This window comes from Brachyistius frenatus, unplaced genomic scaffold (genome assembly GCF_029030835.1).
Source record: "Brachyistius frenatus isolate BFR_SWC_R1_liver_20210118 unplaced genomic scaffold, ASM2903083v1 Contig_61, whole genome shotgun sequence".
Lineage (NCBI taxonomy): Eukaryota > Metazoa > Chordata > Actinopteri > Embiotocidae > Brachyistius > Brachyistius frenatus.
In genome coordinates, this window is record NW_027210660.1 from 830,001 (window position 1) to 850,949 (window position 20,949).

A 20,949-nucleotide genomic window follows, 5' to 3' on the forward strand; every position below is an offset into this window, starting at 1 on the left:
TTAAGTGAAAATACTCCCTTGTCTAATAACCCACACGTCCTCTTTTTCTTCTTCTTTTTTTGTTGCAATCATTTATCCTCTCTAAGCAGGCCCAGCCCTCTGCTCTCTCTGTGGTTGTGCCTTGTTTTTTGTTTTGTTTTTTTGATAGAGGGAATGGACCGGAGCTAGAGAGAGGGAGAAGGAGATGGAAAAAGAGAGTGCTGACAGGCGGGAATGCACAATGGAGGTCCAAACCTGCATACCAACTAACAAGCAATCAGATGGAGGGGAATAGCGAGGAGAGACGTGAAGGCAGTCGTATAGAAACTGGAAGGTTACCATAAGAGATGTGGACAGGAGGAGAGGTGGGGCAGTGTTTGTTCTGCAACAACAAGAGCTGAAGGTAAAGTGGAGGAGAAAGAAGAGACGCTACGAGAAGAAAAATAGCTAAATACAAAAAAAGCAACAAGGGGGAGATGTGAAATCGTTACAATAGGGACAAGTGAAACAAAGAAGGATGGAGAAGTCAAATTCAGGCTGCACGGATCGAGGATTAACAAGGGCAGTGGACAAGTATAACACTATCAGCACACAGCTTCCCCCTGAAGGGAAACGAGTGAGAAAGAGAAAAGTTGAGTGAATTCATGGACAGATTAAGAGCAGATGACAAAAAGAAGAGTGTCATTCAACAGCATGGTTGAAGGACTCTGCCTCAGAAAGACTGAGAAAGAAAGAAAGATATCTACATCTTTAGGTCTTCTGTAGGACTGAACTGCAACGTAACAGTAAATCAGTGAAGAAACAGTTAAACTTCGACATTATTTTACTCCATCTCTGAAAACACAATATTCATTTTGTTTTTACCCACTCATGATAACAGGAAGCTGGATTCTACCCCAGCGTACATCACCCAGAAACCAAGGAAGCACCTCGAGCAGGTCGCCAGTCCAGCACAATACTAACACGAGATAGATAAACACTCAAATTCACTACAGCAGACACTATGAAGTATTTAGTCCATATGCAGAAGATACCCGAGCACACACAGGTTAACTCACATGGACATGAGGTGAATACAGAACGTCAGCCTGTCTCAGGACATAAATGTGGCGCAAACAGCAAGCTCCAACCTTCCAAGAATAGTATATTGGGAATATGCATCCATCCATCATCTTTACTGTTTGAACATCAGCGAGATGTTTTTCCTCAGATCATCAGGCTTGTGAAGTTTGACCTCTGACCTCTAATGGTCTAAACCTACATCTACTTTATTCGCTTTACATGTGCGACATATGTCCATTTTACATCTGTATACTCTGGAAACATTAAACAGCCAACTTGATGGGCCAATATACAAGTTAACATTTTTATTTGACATATATTTTCTTTATAATTTGTCATCCCCATCATTTCCTTTTCTTATTTTTACCCATTCTGATTATCAGCCCTGTGTAACCTCAAGAATATAAACCATATAACATATGCTGTATGTCATATACTGCATGTGTTGTGTGTGTGTGTTGTGTGTGTGTGTGTGTGTGTGTGTGTGTGTGTGTGTGTGTGTGTGTGTGTGTGTGTGTGTGTGTGTGTGTGTGTGTGTGTGTGTGTGTGTGTGTGTGTGTGTGTGTAACACAAATCTTTTGACCTATATATCATAGCAGTTGTCTGGAAGAAAGTGTGACAAAGCAGGTCTTCTCCTTCTGATATCGTTGGTATTCTGCCAAGTCTTCATTTATTGGTATGTAGCCTTAGGCTCTATTGCTGCTCCCATTTTCCCCTTCAGTCTGACTCCAGGCTATTGAGGGATAGATAACAACATCTACAGCACTGAGATCTGCTGATTTGCACTTCCCCTGATAATTAAAATGAGTACTCAATGATTCTTTTGGCATTTTAGTGTTTTGGGCTAAAGCTTGATAGTACGGTGTGGAATTAAGAGAATGACTCTCAGGTATGGATTGGGTCATCACATTACACATCTGTAGTTTACTGTTTTTTAAGCTGTAACAGATAGATAGATAGTTACTTTATTAATCCCCAAGGGGACATTTTTTTTTTTAAAAGACTGCAGTTCACAAAATGCTAGTGTCTGTCTGAACCACGGAGGGGAAAGGAGAAGAAAGGAATAAAAAACATGGAGGTGGCAAGGTGTGAGGCAGAGACACTCAGGGACAGAAGAAGAGACGAGGGGTAGAGTGGAAAAGGAAAAAAAAGTGAAGAAAATGTCGAATCGAAAGTACAGGAGGCAAAGAGGCGATCAAACGAAGGGAAACTTTGGCAGGACAGAGTGAAAAGCTTGATTATGCACCAAAGAGAAGAGAGTCAGGTATATATGGATGGTGGAATAACCTTGAAACAAAGCGAGACAAAACTCTTGAAAAAGTACAAAGAGATGAACTGAAGTCAAACAGAAACCGTGTTAGTGGGACTAATTTGAACCCGAACGTTAAAGGAGCTATAATGACGAGGCATATTTTATAGGGCGAGAAGTCGTCTGCTGGCTGGAAGACAAGAGTAGGGATTGATACACTCCGAGGTAAGGAGGAGTCAGAGGGGATCATTCATAGAGAAAACATATCATATCGTCCTACGCGCCTCTTTTCCTTTCCTTGTCTTTTCCTCCCTCTCCCTTTCCTCTCATCTTGTCACCTCTCATCTCCTCTCCTCTTTCATTTCCTGTCTCTCCACATTATTTTCTCACTGCTAATCAGAATGACTAGAAAAATGAAATCAGTAAATCATTAGTTACCCCTCCAGCATGACAATGAAATGACACGTCTATCCTCCTTTCTCCATCGCTCCTTACACACACACACACACACACACACACACACACACACACACACACACACACACACACACACACACACACACACACACACACACACACACACACACACACACACACACACACACACACACACACACACACACACCCTGCTGCGGGTATCTGCTCTCATCATTACTCATGATAATAGTGATTCCAATTGATATCAAGCTATTAAGTAAAAAATAATTACTGGGAATGAAATCAATGGATTAAATTCACTCTCATTATTTCACAGCAAAATTAAGTCTCAAACTAAAAAACAAAATGCATTCGCTGCTCAAGTGCAAATAAACATAGAGGTTTATAAAAGCTGATTGTGGATAATTAATTAAGAGTCAAAACATCATGGGGAAAAAAAGTCAGGGTGATGTAATTGAACGTTCAGGAACAGAAGTGAGTAAGATTTCTTCTGGCCTTCCCTCTCCCACTTCCTCTCTCGCTCTCTCTCCATCTTGGCCCTTTTCTGGCACCGGCTCAGCTCTCTCTGACCACAGTGTAAAAAGATTTACTCAGCTCGGGCTAATTATTAGAAGGGGAAATGATTAGCGGAAGAGTTATGACTAATAAATCCGTCTATATTTCATTAACACCCTGTTTGGAAACGTTTCATTTTGGTGTCTCATTAAAGAGAGTGGAAATGGAAGGAAAGAAAAAGAAGCGAAAGGAAAGGTAGTAGGTGAGGAAAGAGCAGCGAGGTCTGAAGCTGCGCTGCGGTAATTGGTATAATGTAGCAGAATAGTTTTTACAACCTGGTGAAAGGTCAAATACGTGAGGACGGAACAAGTGAGAGAGAGAAGCGTGTTATCGGTATCATTAAGTGAAGTGTATCTTTAAATCTGCTAATAGATCAGTGTGAGACTAATTTCCCTAATGATCTTACTACACCGACACATCTTGATTAGGTCCCGATCATAACGTGCATCCAGCTAATGTATTTGAATGCGCTATAAACTTTAAAACCCCGGATGAGAGCAGTTTTGAATTTGTCTGATGTTTATAGGACAATTGATCAATCCCACTGCAACATCTGCTCATTTGCATAGAGCCTCCGTGAAATAGTTTCGCACCTGCGGCAACTAGCTGCTGTTATTGCACAGTTTGTAAGTGACTTTCCAGGCATTCTGCAGACAAAGCTGTATTTGGCTACACCCTACAGCTTAGCCACATTTAATTGAAAGCACCGGCATCCAAGCAACACATACAAAATCTGTCTAATGACATTACCCACATCATCATCATCTTCGTTGCATATACATGCACACACACCTCCTCACACTGGCCTGTTTTGTTTTAAATCTGTATACACAGAATCTTTTTGGCTGCCAAGTCATTATTAGTGCTATTATCAAGCAAACAGACCAACACCGCCCACAGGGAAAATAATGCATTGGCTGATTTTCTACTGCCACCCAATTTGGCAATCATGGGTCTACTTGTGCTTTGCTTTCTTCTTTCCCCCCCAAATATTTCCCTCCATCCAAACTAAAATTAAAAAAACCTCACCATTTTTCTTTTCCATTGTTAGTGCTTTTTATTTCAGTTTCTCACAACTCCTTTGAAATACAAACAAGCAGACGCATGCACACACACTTTTTTTTCTAGCTGTTTTACACTCAATTAGTGCTGCAGTTTCTCACAAGTCTCTTTCTCTCACTGCCTCTTAACTCAGCTCTCTCTCTCAGTGGTGTGTTTTCATTAGCACACGCTTCTCCTTTTTTTTCCCATCCTTCCTCTCCTCTTTTGTGTCATTAAGATTTTAAGAATAACCCTGGGCTGCACGACAGATGCTGCAGAGGTAAAAGAGCTTACACGCACAAACATGCATGCACATCAACAGGACATGCTATTGTGTCACGAAGGTAGAGCTGTTACAGCTCTCTATTAGCGAGACAGAGAAGTCTTTTTGCTCGTATCAGCATCATTATGACAACTCACTCTTTTGTCTCCTTCTCTCTCAGCCTTTCTCCTTTTATTATTCAATACTCCGCTCAACAAAAGGTTATTTTTCTCCTTCTGAAATGTGTATAATATATTTATATAACAGATGATAATAGAAAATTATCAAATTTGTAATGGAGTGAACCAGGTTGCAGGATGGATCAGACTTTTATTTAACAGATTGTGGCCTTTGACTCCCTGCTGAATATCTGCAGCTTTGACAACAGATGTACTCTATGAAGGCAGACTTTGAGACACATAGCAGATGAAATGGCTTAAAAAAAACAGGCCTGACATAGATGGAACAACTTCACACTGACTTCTCACCAAAACTCCCACATTAGAAACATGAACACAGAAAACACACAGGAATTTGGCATAGAACCAAACTCTGCAGCTATTCAAAAAAGGAGGTGGTTGTAAGGCTGGAGAATCATTAGACTCCAGACAAAACAGAGGCACAAACACGCACACGCACACGCACGCTGATGCTGGGAGGCAGTAGCTGTAACATGTTTAACAAGGACCGGGAAAAAGTGAGGACCGAAGGGGAGAGCGCTTTTTGAGTGAAAGGCCATCTGCTGAATCCGTGGCTACGCCAGTCGCTCGCTTGCTTCCCGTCGTTTGCACCTGCCAGCCTGCCAAAGCACCCTCAGGAGGACAAAGGCACCAACTTCGCACACAAACACACACTTGTACGCGTATACTCGCCGAGCAATAATGGCACGCACACAGCAATAACTGGTGTGATTTGTCAGCGCCGTGCTGCGTCTGAGGAGCTTTCGATGTTTTTTCATGTTTTCCCTCCTGCGGTAACAATAGCATAACAGCACTTTATTAAACGAGAACAGGACAGAACAGAATAGCCTGCAAATCAGCCCATTTATGAGGCATGGCTGTTCAGTACGCTGCCAGCAAAAGGCTGCAGGTGTATGTGCCTGTGAGGTTATGTGAGAAAAAAAAGAGAACACTATAGAGGTGTAATTATTATCTTATAGTTCAGTGATGGGAAATCTCTGTCAGGATGTTCAAAATGTGGTCAGGATTGTGGATTCAATAGGTGAACTAGGTGTTAAACAAGAAAAAAAAAAAACTCAGCACCTGGTGATTATTGGGGAAATGATTTAAATAGCTGGGAGAAAAATGGGCCTGACGAACGTCTGGTGGAAAATCAATTAAAACTTGGCCGACTGTCAGTGTCAGTTTAATCATTGTCCACATTGAACTGGTCTCAGCAAATACACCAGATTCTCAATACATTGGAGAAAAGAGGATGAGGAGAGGGGGGATGTGGTGGTTCATCCAAATGTAAATTTCAAGAACAGAACAGGAAATGAAAGCTGGAGAGCCAAAAGACGGGCAAAACGAAGAGAAAAGCAGGAGTAGAGGGATTGGAATGAGAGCTGTGTGTGGAAAAGAATTTGACTGATTGACAGATAAGATGGAGCAGATGAAAAGCAGGAGGTATGGACAACACAAGGCGGGATTATTTTTTAGATTTTCTCCCAATTCCTCAAAAACCTCAAAGATGACAGTCCTATTGCACCTAACAGTGCAATCGCCCACCCATCGTCTCTCCTACTCTTCCTCCTCTTCCTCCTCCTGCTCTTTCAAACACACTCGTAATCTGTCGTTTCATCTTGCACTCCTTGCGCCCCTCCCTTCTTCCCCATGGCTCTCCTCCTCCCTCCATCAATCTACTTTTCTCTTCATCTCTCTCAAGCCTCCTCCTCTTTCTCTTTATCTTTCACACCGTCTCAAAATGTGTCTCTCCAGTGGCGCAAACATACTTCTGATGTACTTTCTTGCCGCTCTTTGCTGCACTCTGTCATTCCCACTGCCTATCTAATATGTTTAGTCTCCACTTGTGTCTCTCCTCTACCTCGCTTCTGTCCATCTTGCTCCCCCCTGAGCTCTCTCTCTCCCTCTCTTGTCTCTGTAGTGATGTAGCTTTGATCCTCACTTCCTCCCCCAGTTACAAACATGGCGCACACTCCACCTATGCACACACACACACACACGCACGCACGCACACACACACACACACACACACGCGCACACACACACACACATACACACACATTTTGACAGATGTACAGATGTTGCTTAATAGAAAGCCGTAATCAACGCTGCTTCCTCCCAAGTGTCTTCACCTCTAAATGGAAGAAAGATAGATACGAACGGAGAAGATATGGTGACCTGAAATTGATGGCAGTGCATCGACCCTTATGTAAAACCTAGTTAACACTTCCCCAGCCTGTGAAACCTGATTAGATGAGTGTGAGGGTGTGTTTGTGTCATCATGTGTGTTCATGGCGCAAAATGTTTCACAGGTTATTTTTCCTCTTAGACAGACAACACCATGATAAACCTCTGATTAAAAAGATGTTGATTTGCTTCCATTCACATGCTGTTGGTGCCATGTCTGTGTGTGCGTGTGCGAGCACACATGAGTGTGGGTGCTTGTGCGCGCGCGTGTGTGTGTGTGTGTGTGTGTGTGTTGCACACAGGACAGTCTCTGCTGATTACATTCCTCCTAGTCAATAGTGAATAGAGCACTCAGCCTGATAAGCAATCACCTGAATCAATACTAATGTTTTTAGTGAGTGTACATTAGTTTGTGTATGTTTGCATGCATGTGGATGTGTGTGTAGTTCTTAAAAGGCGGCTAATCTAGTTGGAACTCATTGAGGATAAACAGTTAGTTACAGGTACGGTAGGTCTCCGATGATCCTCTCCTCTCCTCTCCTCTCCTCTCCTCTCCTCTCCTCTCCTCTCCTCTCCTCTCCTCTCCTCTCCTCTCCTCTCCTCTCCTCTCCTCTCCTCTCCTCTCCTCTCCTCTCCTCTCCTCTCCTCTCCTCTCCTCTCCTCTCGTTCAGATCCTTTTCATCTCCTCGCCTCCCACCAATTGGCAATCTTTTATTTCCCTTCCTCCCTCTCATCTCCTTCTCCTCTTTGGCCTTCTTTGAGACAGAGCATTAACAACAGTCTAACCTTCAAAGAGAGTGATCATAGAGAGTCCATGCTCTTCACATGCAGAATAACACAGCCTTTAGTTAAACTTTGGCAGCCGTGTAAATGTCAAAGCTGGAGGTCCTTCTTTGACACACCCACATGTAATCCTTCAGAGGGAGACCAGGAGATATGAAGAGAGACCAGCTTATGTGGTAACCCGTGTGTGTATATGAATGCACATGTATAGGCCATCTGTATATGAGGCCAGTCAGTTTAAACTTTAGTCTTGATTGCTGGTGACCCATAATGTGAGACTACTGACAACGCTGTGAGTAGCTGAACCTGAAAGTGACTGTTGACAGATGCAAAGCTCATTCACTGTGCTTCAGAGGTCCAGAAACTGTACAACACCAATTTAAAGGACAAGGCAGGTGATGCTCCATACTCTTGTTACAGTCAGGAAATCCCCAAATCCTCAAGACGTTAGTTCATCTAAATACTTGGACATCCCCAAACCCATTTATTCCTATTGTAGATAGAAATCTTTAAAACCTGACAGCAAATATAATATAGTTTCATTTTTACAAATGCTACATTATTTCCTGTAATAGCTGCTCTTTTAACAAACGTTACTCCAAAAGGAGTAAATACTGTGAATAGAGGAGTAAATAGAGCATAGTACATTTGTACATTTATTACCCTGGTGAGTGTGAAACTAACTCCAAATAAAGTGTAGAGCACACATTCAGCCAGTGATACAGTGTCAACCACTGATGTGTTTTTCATAGTTTTGGACGACAATGAAGGTGTGTGGGACAGAAGAGGATATTAAGATGAAACAGGCTCAGACTGCACAGGAAATACTTGATATTATGATAGTAGGTTTTGGTGTTTGGCTTCTACTTTAAAAGCATTTTATGATCTTGACAAGAAGTCTCAGAAGGGGGGTAACGTGTCATCATGTGTCAACCTTACCTTCCACTGACAACGAAGCAAGTCACCAAGAAGATGAGGAGAACGATTCCCCCTGTGATGGACACAGCCAGAATGGTGGACTGGTTTGGGTCCCCAATGGCCAAAACATCTACAAAGAAGAAAAAAGGGGGCACGGTGGATTATTAAAGCAAGCGTAAATGAGGATGGAAGGAAGTCGATGTTGTTTTCTGCAGGAGGAGAGTGATTAGAGAAAAGACTAAGGGAGACTGGGAGTTAAAAACGCAGCAAGTGAGGCGGCGAATACGGTGGGGAGAAGATGGAGAGAGAATGAAATATGATAGCAATAGAAAAGGAGATAAAAGACAGAGGCTGAAGGAGAGGGAAAAAGAGAGATCTGCAAACGAGTAGAAGAGAGAAGGAGGTGGAGGGAATAGTAAGTAAGGTGCTTGATGAAAAGCGCTCTCCCTCTGCATTGCCTGTGAGGGTATGAGAGTGGACGTGAAAGCCATTCCCATTCGGCTGCGCTGTCCAAATGGATATGTTAACATTGCACATAACAAGGCTACCGCCGAGAACTTTCTGCAAAGATGCATCGATTTTTACGCCACACCAATCGAGCCATTACTCAAAACAAATACCCCATTTATCTGGTTTTGCTAAGCATGAGCAGACACGTGTGTCTCTGTGTGTGTGTGTGTGTGTGTGTGTGTGTGTGTGTGTGTGTGTGTGTGTGTGTGTGTGTGTGTGTGTGTGTGTGTGTGTGTGTGTGTGTGTGTGTGTGTGTGTGTGAGAGAGTGCGTGCGTGCGTGTTTGTTAAAGAGGCAAATTAATGCCCTTAGGCAGGCTCAGATGAGCATTGATCTCCTATTACATTTAGTGGCACACACATTGACACCCTTCTTTAACAATCAATACAATTGATCTGATTAGATAACCTTGATGTGATTGCTACGGGGTCAGCTGCATCTGGCTGATCCTGTATTCTACAATGCTGAACTTGACTGTGAGCCTCTTGTATGATGGCTCAGTAACAGTTCTATATACCATGGATACGTATGCTGCACCTTGACCTCAATACGTTGCATTTGCTGTGGGAAACTTATGACACAGGTATTTGTTGTAGAATAGGAATAGAAGCCAAGCTGTGTATTACTTATATTGATTATTGAATGATTTGTAGGCTAATGTGTGCCTTTTGTGTGCTACACAGACAATCTATGGTGCAGTGCTATATATTTACTGATTTATTCCCCCTCTGCCTCCCTGTATAGGAATCAATGACCACTTTGAAGAGCACATTACAGGGCCTCTAAAGCAGAAAATCCTAGAGCACATAATGAAGCGATAATGAAAGTGGATGACAGCAAACAAAGGAGAAATGGACGGGTGACCGCTAGTTTGAAAATATCATGTTAGAGACCGTTTTCCCAGAGCTGTTTGTGAGGTCTGGCTCCTCTGGCTTGGATGAAAATCCCTTTTTTGTCTTCTCTGCTTCTACCTACATGTAAGAAGAATGGCACCTTTAAGCAAAATTAATCCTGGTCTTCACAGATCACTGTTGTCACAGTATAGTGGCAGGAGGGAAGAATGAAACTAGTCTTAAAACTTGAGTCATCCAGGTAGTAGGCTAAGCTGTCCAGTCCAGTTTAAATGAATTCATCAAATGGCTACAAAAAACGGAGAAATCCAGGCTATTTTCATTTTCTGTCCTTTTAATTTGTGCTTGTACTGATGGCTTTGTCTGGCCCAATCTTCCTCCAACCTTTAGTTTTGCTTCATTGTATGTGTGAATCAAAATCTCCGATCCAGGAATGCATTTCTTTTCCTTCCTCGTGAAATTGGGTTGTCTTCCTTTTACTTGATAAGTATTCCAGGATACTTTCAAGCCACTGGTTCAGATACGCAGATGACAACCTGTGAGGCTGCCAAGGTTTCTCTGTCTGACAGCCGAACTGAAGAAGCCGTTCGAATGAAAGTGAGCTGTTTTATAACCATCCGGTGGATTGATTTAAACTGTTGGAGGCATGAATCAGAGTCTTACTACTCTTGATAGGATGTGGCAGTACATTTTGCTGTGCCGTTAATCTTTGTCCCTCTTCATCACCTGCAATTTTAGTTTGGATTTTTTTTTTTTATGTCAACACTGTGGATTGCTTTTAAAGACCCTGGCGTGTAACTATTTTAAATGCAGCCACCGCTTGCTATTCCAATTTTTAGATGAAAACCACAGGGACATTTAAATCAGGCAATATAGATGGAAAAAAAATGACAAACCAATTGCACAAAGCAGAACAAAAAAACAAAACAAAGGAAAACCTATATTACAAATTTATTACAAGTAAACAAATATGTATTATTCTTCACTTTACCTTCATGGCTGGTTTCCAGTTCGATCTCTCCACCGTAGCTTCCATAGCCCCCATCGGTTCGAGCCCTGACCCTGAACACATAGGTGGTCCCAGGCTTTAGCCCGTCCACTGTCATCATGTTGGAGCGAGTCTTCAAAACAGTGTAGTTCTGCTCCCGCTGGTTCTGAAGCGGAGGAAAGAGCCAGAGGAGAAAATTAAATACGAAGTTCAGTGGATAATATGAAGTGTCAGAGAAATAAAGTGAAAATGGATAGGAAAAAAAACCTCAAAGAGTTTTATGTAGAGCAATGAACTGTGGTATCGAGAGAGACAGAAAAAACAGGAAAGTCTGAAAATAATAGAAACCTCAAATAGTTGAATTTAAATGTCTCCAGGGGCCGAATACACCTCACTAAGTTTTCATTTGTTCATCACTGGACCATTTGGTCGTGTTTATACATGAGCATCTGTCAGGTCCCAAATCTTGTCCTCTCTACACTCTGGGGCAATATGTAGTTACGAGTCCCGTCTCACTTCATTCCTCGACTGCCTTGTGTGTGTGCGCACCCAGGTGTGTGTGTGTGTGTGTGTGTGTGTGTGTGTGTGTGTGTGAGGATAAATAAAGAATAAGTGTGTCTGTCAGTAAGCTGATTCCCTGCAGAGAGGCTGATACTCCACCTAATGGAAGACACTCTACAACATGGATTAACACTGTTTTACGGTTAATGCTTGCCAACACACACAAGCACACACACAGAGGCTTATTTCATCACCTTTGCTGTGTTTTATGAGGTTTGTTTCGACAGATGTGTGCTTAATTAGCTTGGTGTGAGCAGTAGAGGAGACGTGAGGGATAACGCAGTGGAAACAGAGCGTTTGAAAGAGAGAGAGAGAGATTCTTGTGATGAACAAGTCATTACAGATATGCCCCAAGGCAAAACCCACATCCTACCAGCACAGACAACATGTAGATGAAGAACTAGAGAAAAGGAGAGGGAGGATTAGGGTTGGACTTAAACTGTTAAAGCGGTACACCAGTGATTTAGGGCCGACCCAAAGTGGCGATGAGTGCAATCCGAGTGTCTTTTCTAGTTTCGGTGAGACACAGTGGTAATTTTCCCATCCAGCGTCTGTGTTGTTTATATAGCAAATATACTTGCACCCATGGGAGTGTCAGTTTTAAAAGGAGCCGTGATCAGGTGCATGGTTGGTGTATTGCTATCTTGAGGCAGCAGAAATTTATTGACCTACAAAAACCTGGTCTTAAGTCGTTGGTGCAGGATTTTACTGTTAATTTAAGGGTGTATTATTAAAATGGTAATGTGCCCACATAGATAGATGCACAATGTGCGTACATACAGGGACATGCACCAACATGCAAAAGATAAAAAATTAGGAGAGATTGTGAGAGATTTGTATTGTGTACATCAATCTGCACACAAGCAGATGTTTTCTCTGCAGCGAAAGCGCTGTTTCCTACAACCTGCTAATTCCGCTGTTATAATAGCGACCTGCCAAGGTGCAAGTGCACTTGGCTTTTAAAATGAATGGGAGCTGACACTCTGATTGGTTTATTTCATGCTATGTCCACAGCACATATAAGATTAATTAAGAGACTAAGTACAGCCCCCTTAAATGAATATGTCTCACTCACATTATTCACAGTTAAACTAGCAAAAGTGGATTTGGACATGTGCACTTTAGATCATGTGCTTAGAATTTTAAAAGAGCCAATAGTATGCACATAAAGGTATGTTTGGACATTTTAGGAGAAACACTCCTTCTCTTGACAAGAGTCAGATAAGAATATTTATACCACTTTCATGTTTATGGTAAACATGAAGCTACTGCTCCAAACAGCTTTGTCTAAATCACAAAATGTACCCAACTATACCTCTGACTGATTAATAAGTTACACATAGCTTACAAATCCGTCCAAAAACCTTCCAGAATTTCAACCTTTCCCTTCAAATTCATTGGACTTAAAAGAGAAAAGAGAAAAAAAAATTAAGCAGCAGGTCCTGACATTTTTTTTCCTGGTTTGTGTCCAGCTGCAAAAATGCTGAATCCCACACTTCCCACAATGCATCTTGATAACATTTTTTATTTGACTCATCCCGCCGCGAACAGTAAAATCCCCCGGGCCTTTCAAACTCCACAGCCTCACTTTTTAACATTTTACTTCACAAATAAATTGATATTCATGTATACAATTGTTGGAGTGTCTCTTTAATAATGAGTGTGTGTGCGAGTGTCTCTCTCACCTTTTCATAGTAGATGACCTCATACTCCACTATCGCTCCATTGGGTCTCTCTGGACCCTGCCAGGCCAAAGTCACACTGTCCTTGCTCCGCCTCTCCTTCAACACCACACTCACTATATATATAAAAAAAAAGAAGCAGAGGAAACATAAGCAAAAAAGAAAGTTCAATCAGATGAGAAAGCAAAATAAAGAGATAGAGGGATAGAAACCAGGCTTCGGAGCAAGATTTCAGATGAATAGCCAAAGTGATTTAATGAAAAGACCTACATTGCAATGTGTGTGTCATCTAATTTTGCTAATGAGACGGCTTACGAGGTGTCGGATACAGTACGTGTGTGATGACAGCATTCTACAATGTATTATTAATGTGTAAACCCAAACGTTGCGACTTCAAACCCAGAATTCCCACATTGGGGCACATGCTCGGGTGGGTTGAAGGTGTGTGTTAGCTCGTGCCTGTGTGTGGAAAAAATGTGCGTACATTATGTGTGCGTGTGTGTCTGTGCGTGCGTATGTGCTACACCAAGAGTAGCATGTGGGGATCTAAATGAGGTTAACAACCTCCTCCACCCCTTTCACCTTCCCCCCTCCTGTTATTACACACACATCAGTAGTATGAGGCCTATTAGTCATCACCACCCTGTCACACACACTCCTCTTCCACAAATTCCCCACAGTCCCACACTGTGACAGATGCACATGCATGTGAAAGCAGAGGTGCAGAAGTGTAATTTGCTATCAGAGTGATGCCTCGCAGCAGGGATTTTACAGCTCTCATGTAAAAGCTTGGTTTTGTCAGTACAGTGCAATAAGGTTACAGTTTTAATAAAGACTTTTCAGTATCCAACAACTTTCTAGTTCAGGCTGGTGAATATGTTCTCCCCCGGAGGATTTTATTTTCTTATCACCCTTTACAAACTGCTTATCACTAAAATCCTGCACAATCCTTCCTTTTAAAGTTTTACTGCAATTTAAATCCTATAATACCCTGCCACATAAAAAAATTTGACCCTGAAAGAGCTGTCTTTGTCGACAGATTCAAGTTGTTGATATTCACAGTCAGACTGTGGGATTTAGATGTTTTCCCAAAGTGCCATTAACCCGTGTATGCCTATATGTCCTCACCTGTCTGCGAGGTCGTGACATTTATGACGACTGTCCCTCTGGGTGTTGGACTTAAATCCGACACTCCATTCTGGCTCTCAACGGTGAAGCTGTAGTTGGAGTCCGGCTGCAAGTCGGTGACCAACACGGTGGCTGACGAGAGGCCAAACTGTCTGGGAACAAAATGGACGCTGCTACCACATGGTGTGCACTTCCTGCCATCACCAGAGCACTTCCTGCAGTGGAAGCTGTAGGTGATGTCTCCTCTGCCTCCTGTGTCTCTGGGTGGCGACCACTCCATGGTGACGCAGGTCTCGTTCACTGTCGAGATGGGGTTCTCTGGAGCAGATGGTGGACCTGAGCGAAGATAAAGGCAAAGATTTGTTAATGTATGTTTATACAACTTGCATATTTGATTCAAAATTGGAAAAAAAAATGTATTATGCTTTTTTTTTTTTTTTTTTTTTTTTACATTCACAGTCCCCGACTTTTACAATGTGTGAAATTGGTGGAGTTGGACAAATTCAAAACCTCCATTGTTAACATGGATGTTCACTTGCTAAATAGTCTTCTTATTTATTGCCTTTGTTGGCAAGTTACTAACTTTCTTGGCATGTCAGGGTTACCAACTGTTAATCAGTGGAAATCAGTGACAGTTCATGATGAGTGTTATTTTCTCAAACGTAAATTTTTTAAATGTGCATTGTCTTCATGTTCATTACCCAAATTAATTGCAATTTCTATTAGGAACAGAATTTACACTGATTAAATTTAAAATGAATTAACTGACTCCAAACGGGGGGTGAACACTTAGCGCTCGGTTAATGAATAGCTTTGAAATGCACAATGATTAAAAGAGTCTGGCTGACTGTAAATGTGACGCTATGAGAATAATATATTGTATTACACTTACAAATTTAAATCCATCTTCAAAGAGAATTCACATGATGTGAAATAGTTGATGGCTGTCTGCAGCGAGGTTAACTGACACCTGGGGGCTGCACTGCAGATAATAAATAGAGTGGACAATGATCTATAGAAAGTGCCCGGAGTAATTTTCTCATGAGTCAGGTACATTTTATGATTTAAGGCGGTTAATATTACTCTGAGCTTCAGTGGCAATGATTAGTGTATCACAGAGTCAGAGTCCAAAAAGTGTCAGTAATCATTTTTAAGGAGGCACAGAAACACACAAACACTCTTTGGTATGGCTTTAGATGGAGTGTGTTCATGCTTACAGATAAATTAAATACTTTAAAGTTAATATATGTGAATAATCTTTGAAATGGACTTGCGGCAACATGCAGAATTTTTAACATCCGACAGGATGTTAAAAATTATTTACAGTTATTTATTCTATGAATAAATCAGAGAGGTCAAATTCTGCTTTGTCTCTTTCATTCAGACACTTGACTCTCAGCCACAGGCTCCTTGTTGGCATGAATGTGATAATTTGTCATATGCTGTTTTGCAGTTTGTGTTTTTGTGTACGCTCAAAATGAAAAATGCCAGACAAACAAAATATAACACCCCATATCCAAATCCATATCTAAACAGCAGGTTAACAGTATAAGACTTTATATTTTGAAATTATATTTTGAGTTTAAGGGCTACATAATTTGTTTTGTTCACTCTGCTTAGCTATTTTCATATATATATATATATATATATACACACACACACACACACACACATGTGTGTGTGTGTTATATATATATATATATATATATATATCATATAGGTCAGCCTGAACCATGCCATTCCTGTTGAATGCAAATCACTCATATGGAAATCACACCTTATGTCTGCTCACAGCACCACATGCTGCGTGTATCTCAGACATATAGAAATTTGACTGTTGATGCCCTTTCGGCCTGTCATCTCATCAGACCCTGGCTGAGCAGGGGGCCACCAGCAGAGCCTGGGACTTTCCTGATTAGTCTTCCCAGTGACAAGCCTCTCCGAAGTGCAGGAGAGCTGGGAGACCACTGGACGTATGGGAGGCCATGCTGGGTATAATTGAGGCTGTCAGTCATAAATCTACTGAAAGGGTGTGCTGACTGATCTGGCTAATTCTGTATATTTCTGTCCTGTCTCCCTTCCTAAGGCCATACTTACCTGTCCATCATCACCGTTGCCACTGATCATCCTTTGATGACACTTAGATTATAGGCCTCTGATAGCTGACTATTTTCCCAACTGTTCTATTCTTTACTTGTGTCTTAAGTGTCATTCTCCAGATCTCCATGACTAATTCTCTCACCTTTTTTCCTTATTTTCTCATTTTCCCCCCTTGATCCTCCTTAGCGCTCTTCACCATTCAGGAGAGCGTGTGTGTGCATGTGTGTGTGTGCGCGTGTACCCATACATATTTGAACAAACCGTTACTCATTTCCAGCTGATAACACCTGTCACATCTCACCTGCTACAACGATTAATGAGTGTAATCTACCATAACCTGATAATGGGTTTGGGTATGTGTGCACGCATGTTTGCGTGTGAGTGCGCGTGTACGTGTGTACGTGTGTGTGTGTGTGTGTGTGTGTGTGTGTGTGTGTGTGTGTGTGTGTGTGTGTGTGTGTGTGTGTGTGTGTGTGTGTGTGTGTGTGTGTGTGAGAGAGAGTTTTTCCATATTCCTCTGGTAAAGTCTCTCTCTTTCCCTAATGTCGCTGTCCTTTCCCTCTCTCACATCCCTCCGTCAATCTCAATCAATCTCTTTATGTCCCTCTCATGCGCTCAATCTTCCACCTCATCCTTTTTCTCCTCCTCTGTCTTTTTTCATGATGAATGTGGTACAATCCCTTTGTGTGTGTGTGTGTGTGCGTGCATGCGTGCGTGTGTGTGTGTGTGTGTGTGTGTGCGTGTGTGCGTGTGTGTGTGTGTGTATCAGTGTTCTTATCTGAGATATCCATGGGCTGTAACCACATAACTAAAAGACATTGATATGTGTGCGTTTCTGTGTGTGTGTTTTGAGTGTGTATCTCTGTGTAAACCAACAGAAGCTGAGGAAGAGGATAATGGATGGGGTAAAAATGGTATATATATAGAAAAACAATTATAATTGGAAAGCATCCGTGCAATGTAAACTCTTACAGGAGCACATTACAAACTCAATGAATAAAATATAATCCAATCATTTTGTAGGTGAAAATGTAAACATCCATGTGCAAATATATCCTTGTAGTGAATACTGTGATTGTGATGGCTAATCAGAGGTGCATGTGTTTGAGCTTTTTGACGGTGTTTGTATCACTCACGTGTGCAGGCCATTGAGCGTGGGTCGGTCTCAGCACGATGGAAACCTTTCTCACAGATGCACTCGACGGCTTGTTCATGCGGGGACGAGCTGTGAGGAGGACATTTGGTGCAGTAGGCATCTGTGGCCGAAGCTTTGTAAGTTCCGGGTCTGCATGCTGGTGCAGAGGAGAGAAGATAAACACGGAGTAAGAGGATGTGTCAACGCAAAAAGAACATGACACACTCAAGTGTTTATGAAGCATAAAGACACGTGTTGGGAAAATGTTTTGCTTCATTTCCGTGGCTGCCGTATATACGGTGAAGCATCAAAACTCCATCAACCCTTGTAGTGTAAAGAGCAACTTTATCTAACAGCCCGCTGAAATGTTGTTTGTAATGTAATGGATGATAAAGACAGCAAGCCAGAATGGATTGGTCTCAGAACAAAGTTATCCTTTAGACTACAAATATTGCCATCGCTCTTGTTTATGTACGTTGGCAGCAGTCGCAGTTGCGACAGAAATCCCCTCTCTGCCACAAAGGTCTTAATTTTGTAGAGTTGACTGTCATTTCTGTCAGTTACTGAAACTTTACACTCACCAAAGTAATTGCTGAGCTCTGGGAACACAGGAGCATTTCTAAAAGGTATTCATGAGGCAAGAAATTCAAGCAATCAGCTGACAACAGGGGGTTTGAAACCAACCCACAGGTTTGCCAAACTACACTGAAAGAAGGCAACTTGTGTCATAATTACACAAACTCTCAATTTCAAGCATTCATCAAAATCTACAGATCAACTTTCTTCTTAAACTTTGACCACCAAAGTTGTGCAAACACACTCTTTCTCTGTGCCATGAAGGATTATTAAGAACTTTTCAGGGGCACTCCCTTTTGGTTTTACCTCATAATTAAAGGAATTTGAACAATTTATGTCAAAAGATTGAAACCATACACAGTAGATCTGCTGAGTGCAATGCTGTTGAAGAAATGTGCAACCTGGAGCTCTGGCCTTAACGGGCATTTGTTTGTTGTTATGAGCCGTGCAGGCATGCGCTTGTCGGAGCAAGTACTGCACCTGTTACCGTGGGGAATGAGTCTACCTGTGGGCTTCCGCTAGTCCTGTTAAATGACCATTCGAGTTTTGCATGAAACTGTCATGGCCTGTGTCTGGGTCAGAGCGCAAGGGATAAAACTCACTGTATGGTTGTTGACTGTGACATACTCTGTTTGAGACATTTTTAGCAAAGCAAGACAAAGCCTTTATCAATTCCTTTATTCAATATTATACCAGTCCCAGCTGTGGAGACATTGGTACAGCGGTCTTTAAGCGGGTTTTTAATGTGTTCTTTTATTTTATGTAATGTTTTGTCTTTTACCTGGACCCTCGAGTCTGTAATAAAGAATTGAATTTAGACATTTAAGTACAATTGTCTGTCTGACTGCTGGTGTTTATTGCCCTGTCTAACATGTAGGTTTTCAATTTTGAAGAGTACAATGTTTTCAGAAGCGATAGAAATATTGGTTAAAATTACAAACGTACAACAAAGGTTGTGTAAAGCGTCAGAGGAGATTCAAGGAGAAACGAGATTCAAAAAGGTAGAAAATGCAAACACTACAACATAGTATTGCTACAAAAGAGGTAAAGAGATGTGCTGTGCAGCACCCATGGCAAAGAACAGGAAAACAAAGTTTGATTTAACAAATCGTGACGTTAGGTCTACGTGAGATCCTTTTACATCAGGCTGAAGGCTGGTATAACCACAGGCCAGCGCAGTACAATAACAGTGCAACAGCAGATCAACTGTCATTCCCGTTATGTAAGCATTAGATCTTCAGGCAACCAAGGGAACAAAAATATACAACTGCAGTCACAGCAATAGTCAAAATAACATAATATGACTATTGCTATTTCTGTTTCAGTGGCTGCATGTTAGTCATTATGTGGAGTCATAAAACTGGGGAGGGAAAACCGTAATAGCACTCAACAAGAGCAGCCTGCTGAAATAGACTGGGGACCTGAATGATTTCCCTTTTGCATCTGAGGCAGTGAAATAGAATTCCTGACTTTCCCTTTGGTAATCTGAATATAGATTATGCGTGTATTTATTTATACATTCATAGGCCTGGAATTCCCATCCTCGCGAGCCTTTTCGTCAACAGTGGTAAATAGTATTGCCGTGTACAAAACCCTATGTAAGGAAAATGAGGGTGTCTCAAATGCAATTTGATAGATGCCCCGTGTGTGTGTGTGTGTGTGTGTGTGTGTGTGTGTGTGTGTGTGTGTGTGTGTGTGTGTGTGTGTGTGTGTGTGTGTGTGTGTGTGTGTGTGTGTGTGTGTGTGTGCGCGCGCGCACGTGTGTGTGTGTGTGTGTGTTTGTATGCATATGTATTAGTGTGTGTATTAAAAAGGTTGGATCAATGATGGGACGGATTCTACAAGGTGCTGATTGCATGTTCGTGTGCCAAGCGCTTGTGTGCGAGGAGGTGTTAAGTATGCAGCAGGTGTGTGAAAGCGTGTGTTCGCCTGCTGATTGCTTGTGCTGCCGGTGAAGGTCACGGATTTAATCAAGCTACACGTCACTTGTCCCAGAAAGGCTGTATATTACCACGCTAACACACACACATACACACACACACATATACATACACACACATTTTCAATGCTGTGGTTAACCCGTGGATAGCAGAATGGAAAAGTGGCCTGAAAGTAGTGGGATTTCTCACTGAGGAGGTAAGTTCCTCCACCTGGATGCTGTTCACGCTTGCATACAGACAGTATTTTTAGGCAAATCATTCATCATAGGGGAGCAAAGTCCACTAGCACAATCCCCAAAAGACCTGAGAGAACACTGAAAAAAATGGATGTGTGGGTAGGTGTGAAAGAGAGAGAAGGAAAGAAAAAGAAAGGAACAGGGAGTGATAATTCTCATAGGGTTTCTGCTCTTTCTCCTCCTTCCTGTCAGCTTCCAAGGTAATGGGTGCCCGTGTGCTGAGCTGGTGTGTGTGTGTGTGTGTGTGTGTGTGTGTGTGTGTGTGTGTGTGTGTGTGTGTGTGTGTGTGTGTGTGTGTGTGTGTGTGTGTGTGTGTGTGTGTGTGTGTGTGTGTGTGTGTGTGTGTGTGTGTGTGTGTGTGTGTGTGTGTGTGTGTGTGTGTGTGTGTTCCCGTTGGCCGGCCTGTAGGAGCAGAGTGGAAAAGCAGCTTTTCTCCGGGGACGTTGCATCCGGAGAGTCCTGGCTCCAGCGCTCGGCAGCCACGGAGGCACAAAGGACCCTGGCGCTAAAGGACAGACAGGGCACCCAATGCCAGCCTTGGCACCTCTACAACTGCCTGATCAAAAACTTTTTGCAAGAATGGTGGC

The 20,949-nt window shown here is 42.2% G+C and overlaps 1 protein-coding gene across 3 annotated transcripts in view; it reads right to left on the minus strand.

Annotated features, from left to right (window-relative positions):
* Window positions 1-20,949, minus strand: part of epha4b (eph receptor A4b) — an 86,190-nt gene that overhangs the window by 25,820 nt on the left and 39,421 nt on the right. For all 3 annotated transcript variants that reach the window (XM_069706108.1, XM_069706107.1, XM_069706106.1), the window contains exons 6-10: window positions 17,612-17,767; window positions 14,376-14,711; window positions 13,251-13,363; window positions 11,008-11,170; window positions 8,678-8,786 (exon numbers count right to left, since the gene is read on the minus strand). In XM_069706108.1, coding sequence (XP_069562209.1) covers window positions 8,678-8,786; window positions 11,008-11,170; window positions 13,251-13,363; window positions 14,376-14,711; window positions 17,612-17,767 — 877 coding nt within the window. The remainder of the gene's footprint in view (window positions 1-8,677; window positions 8,787-11,007; window positions 11,171-13,250; window positions 13,364-14,375; window positions 14,712-17,611; window positions 17,768-20,949) is intronic.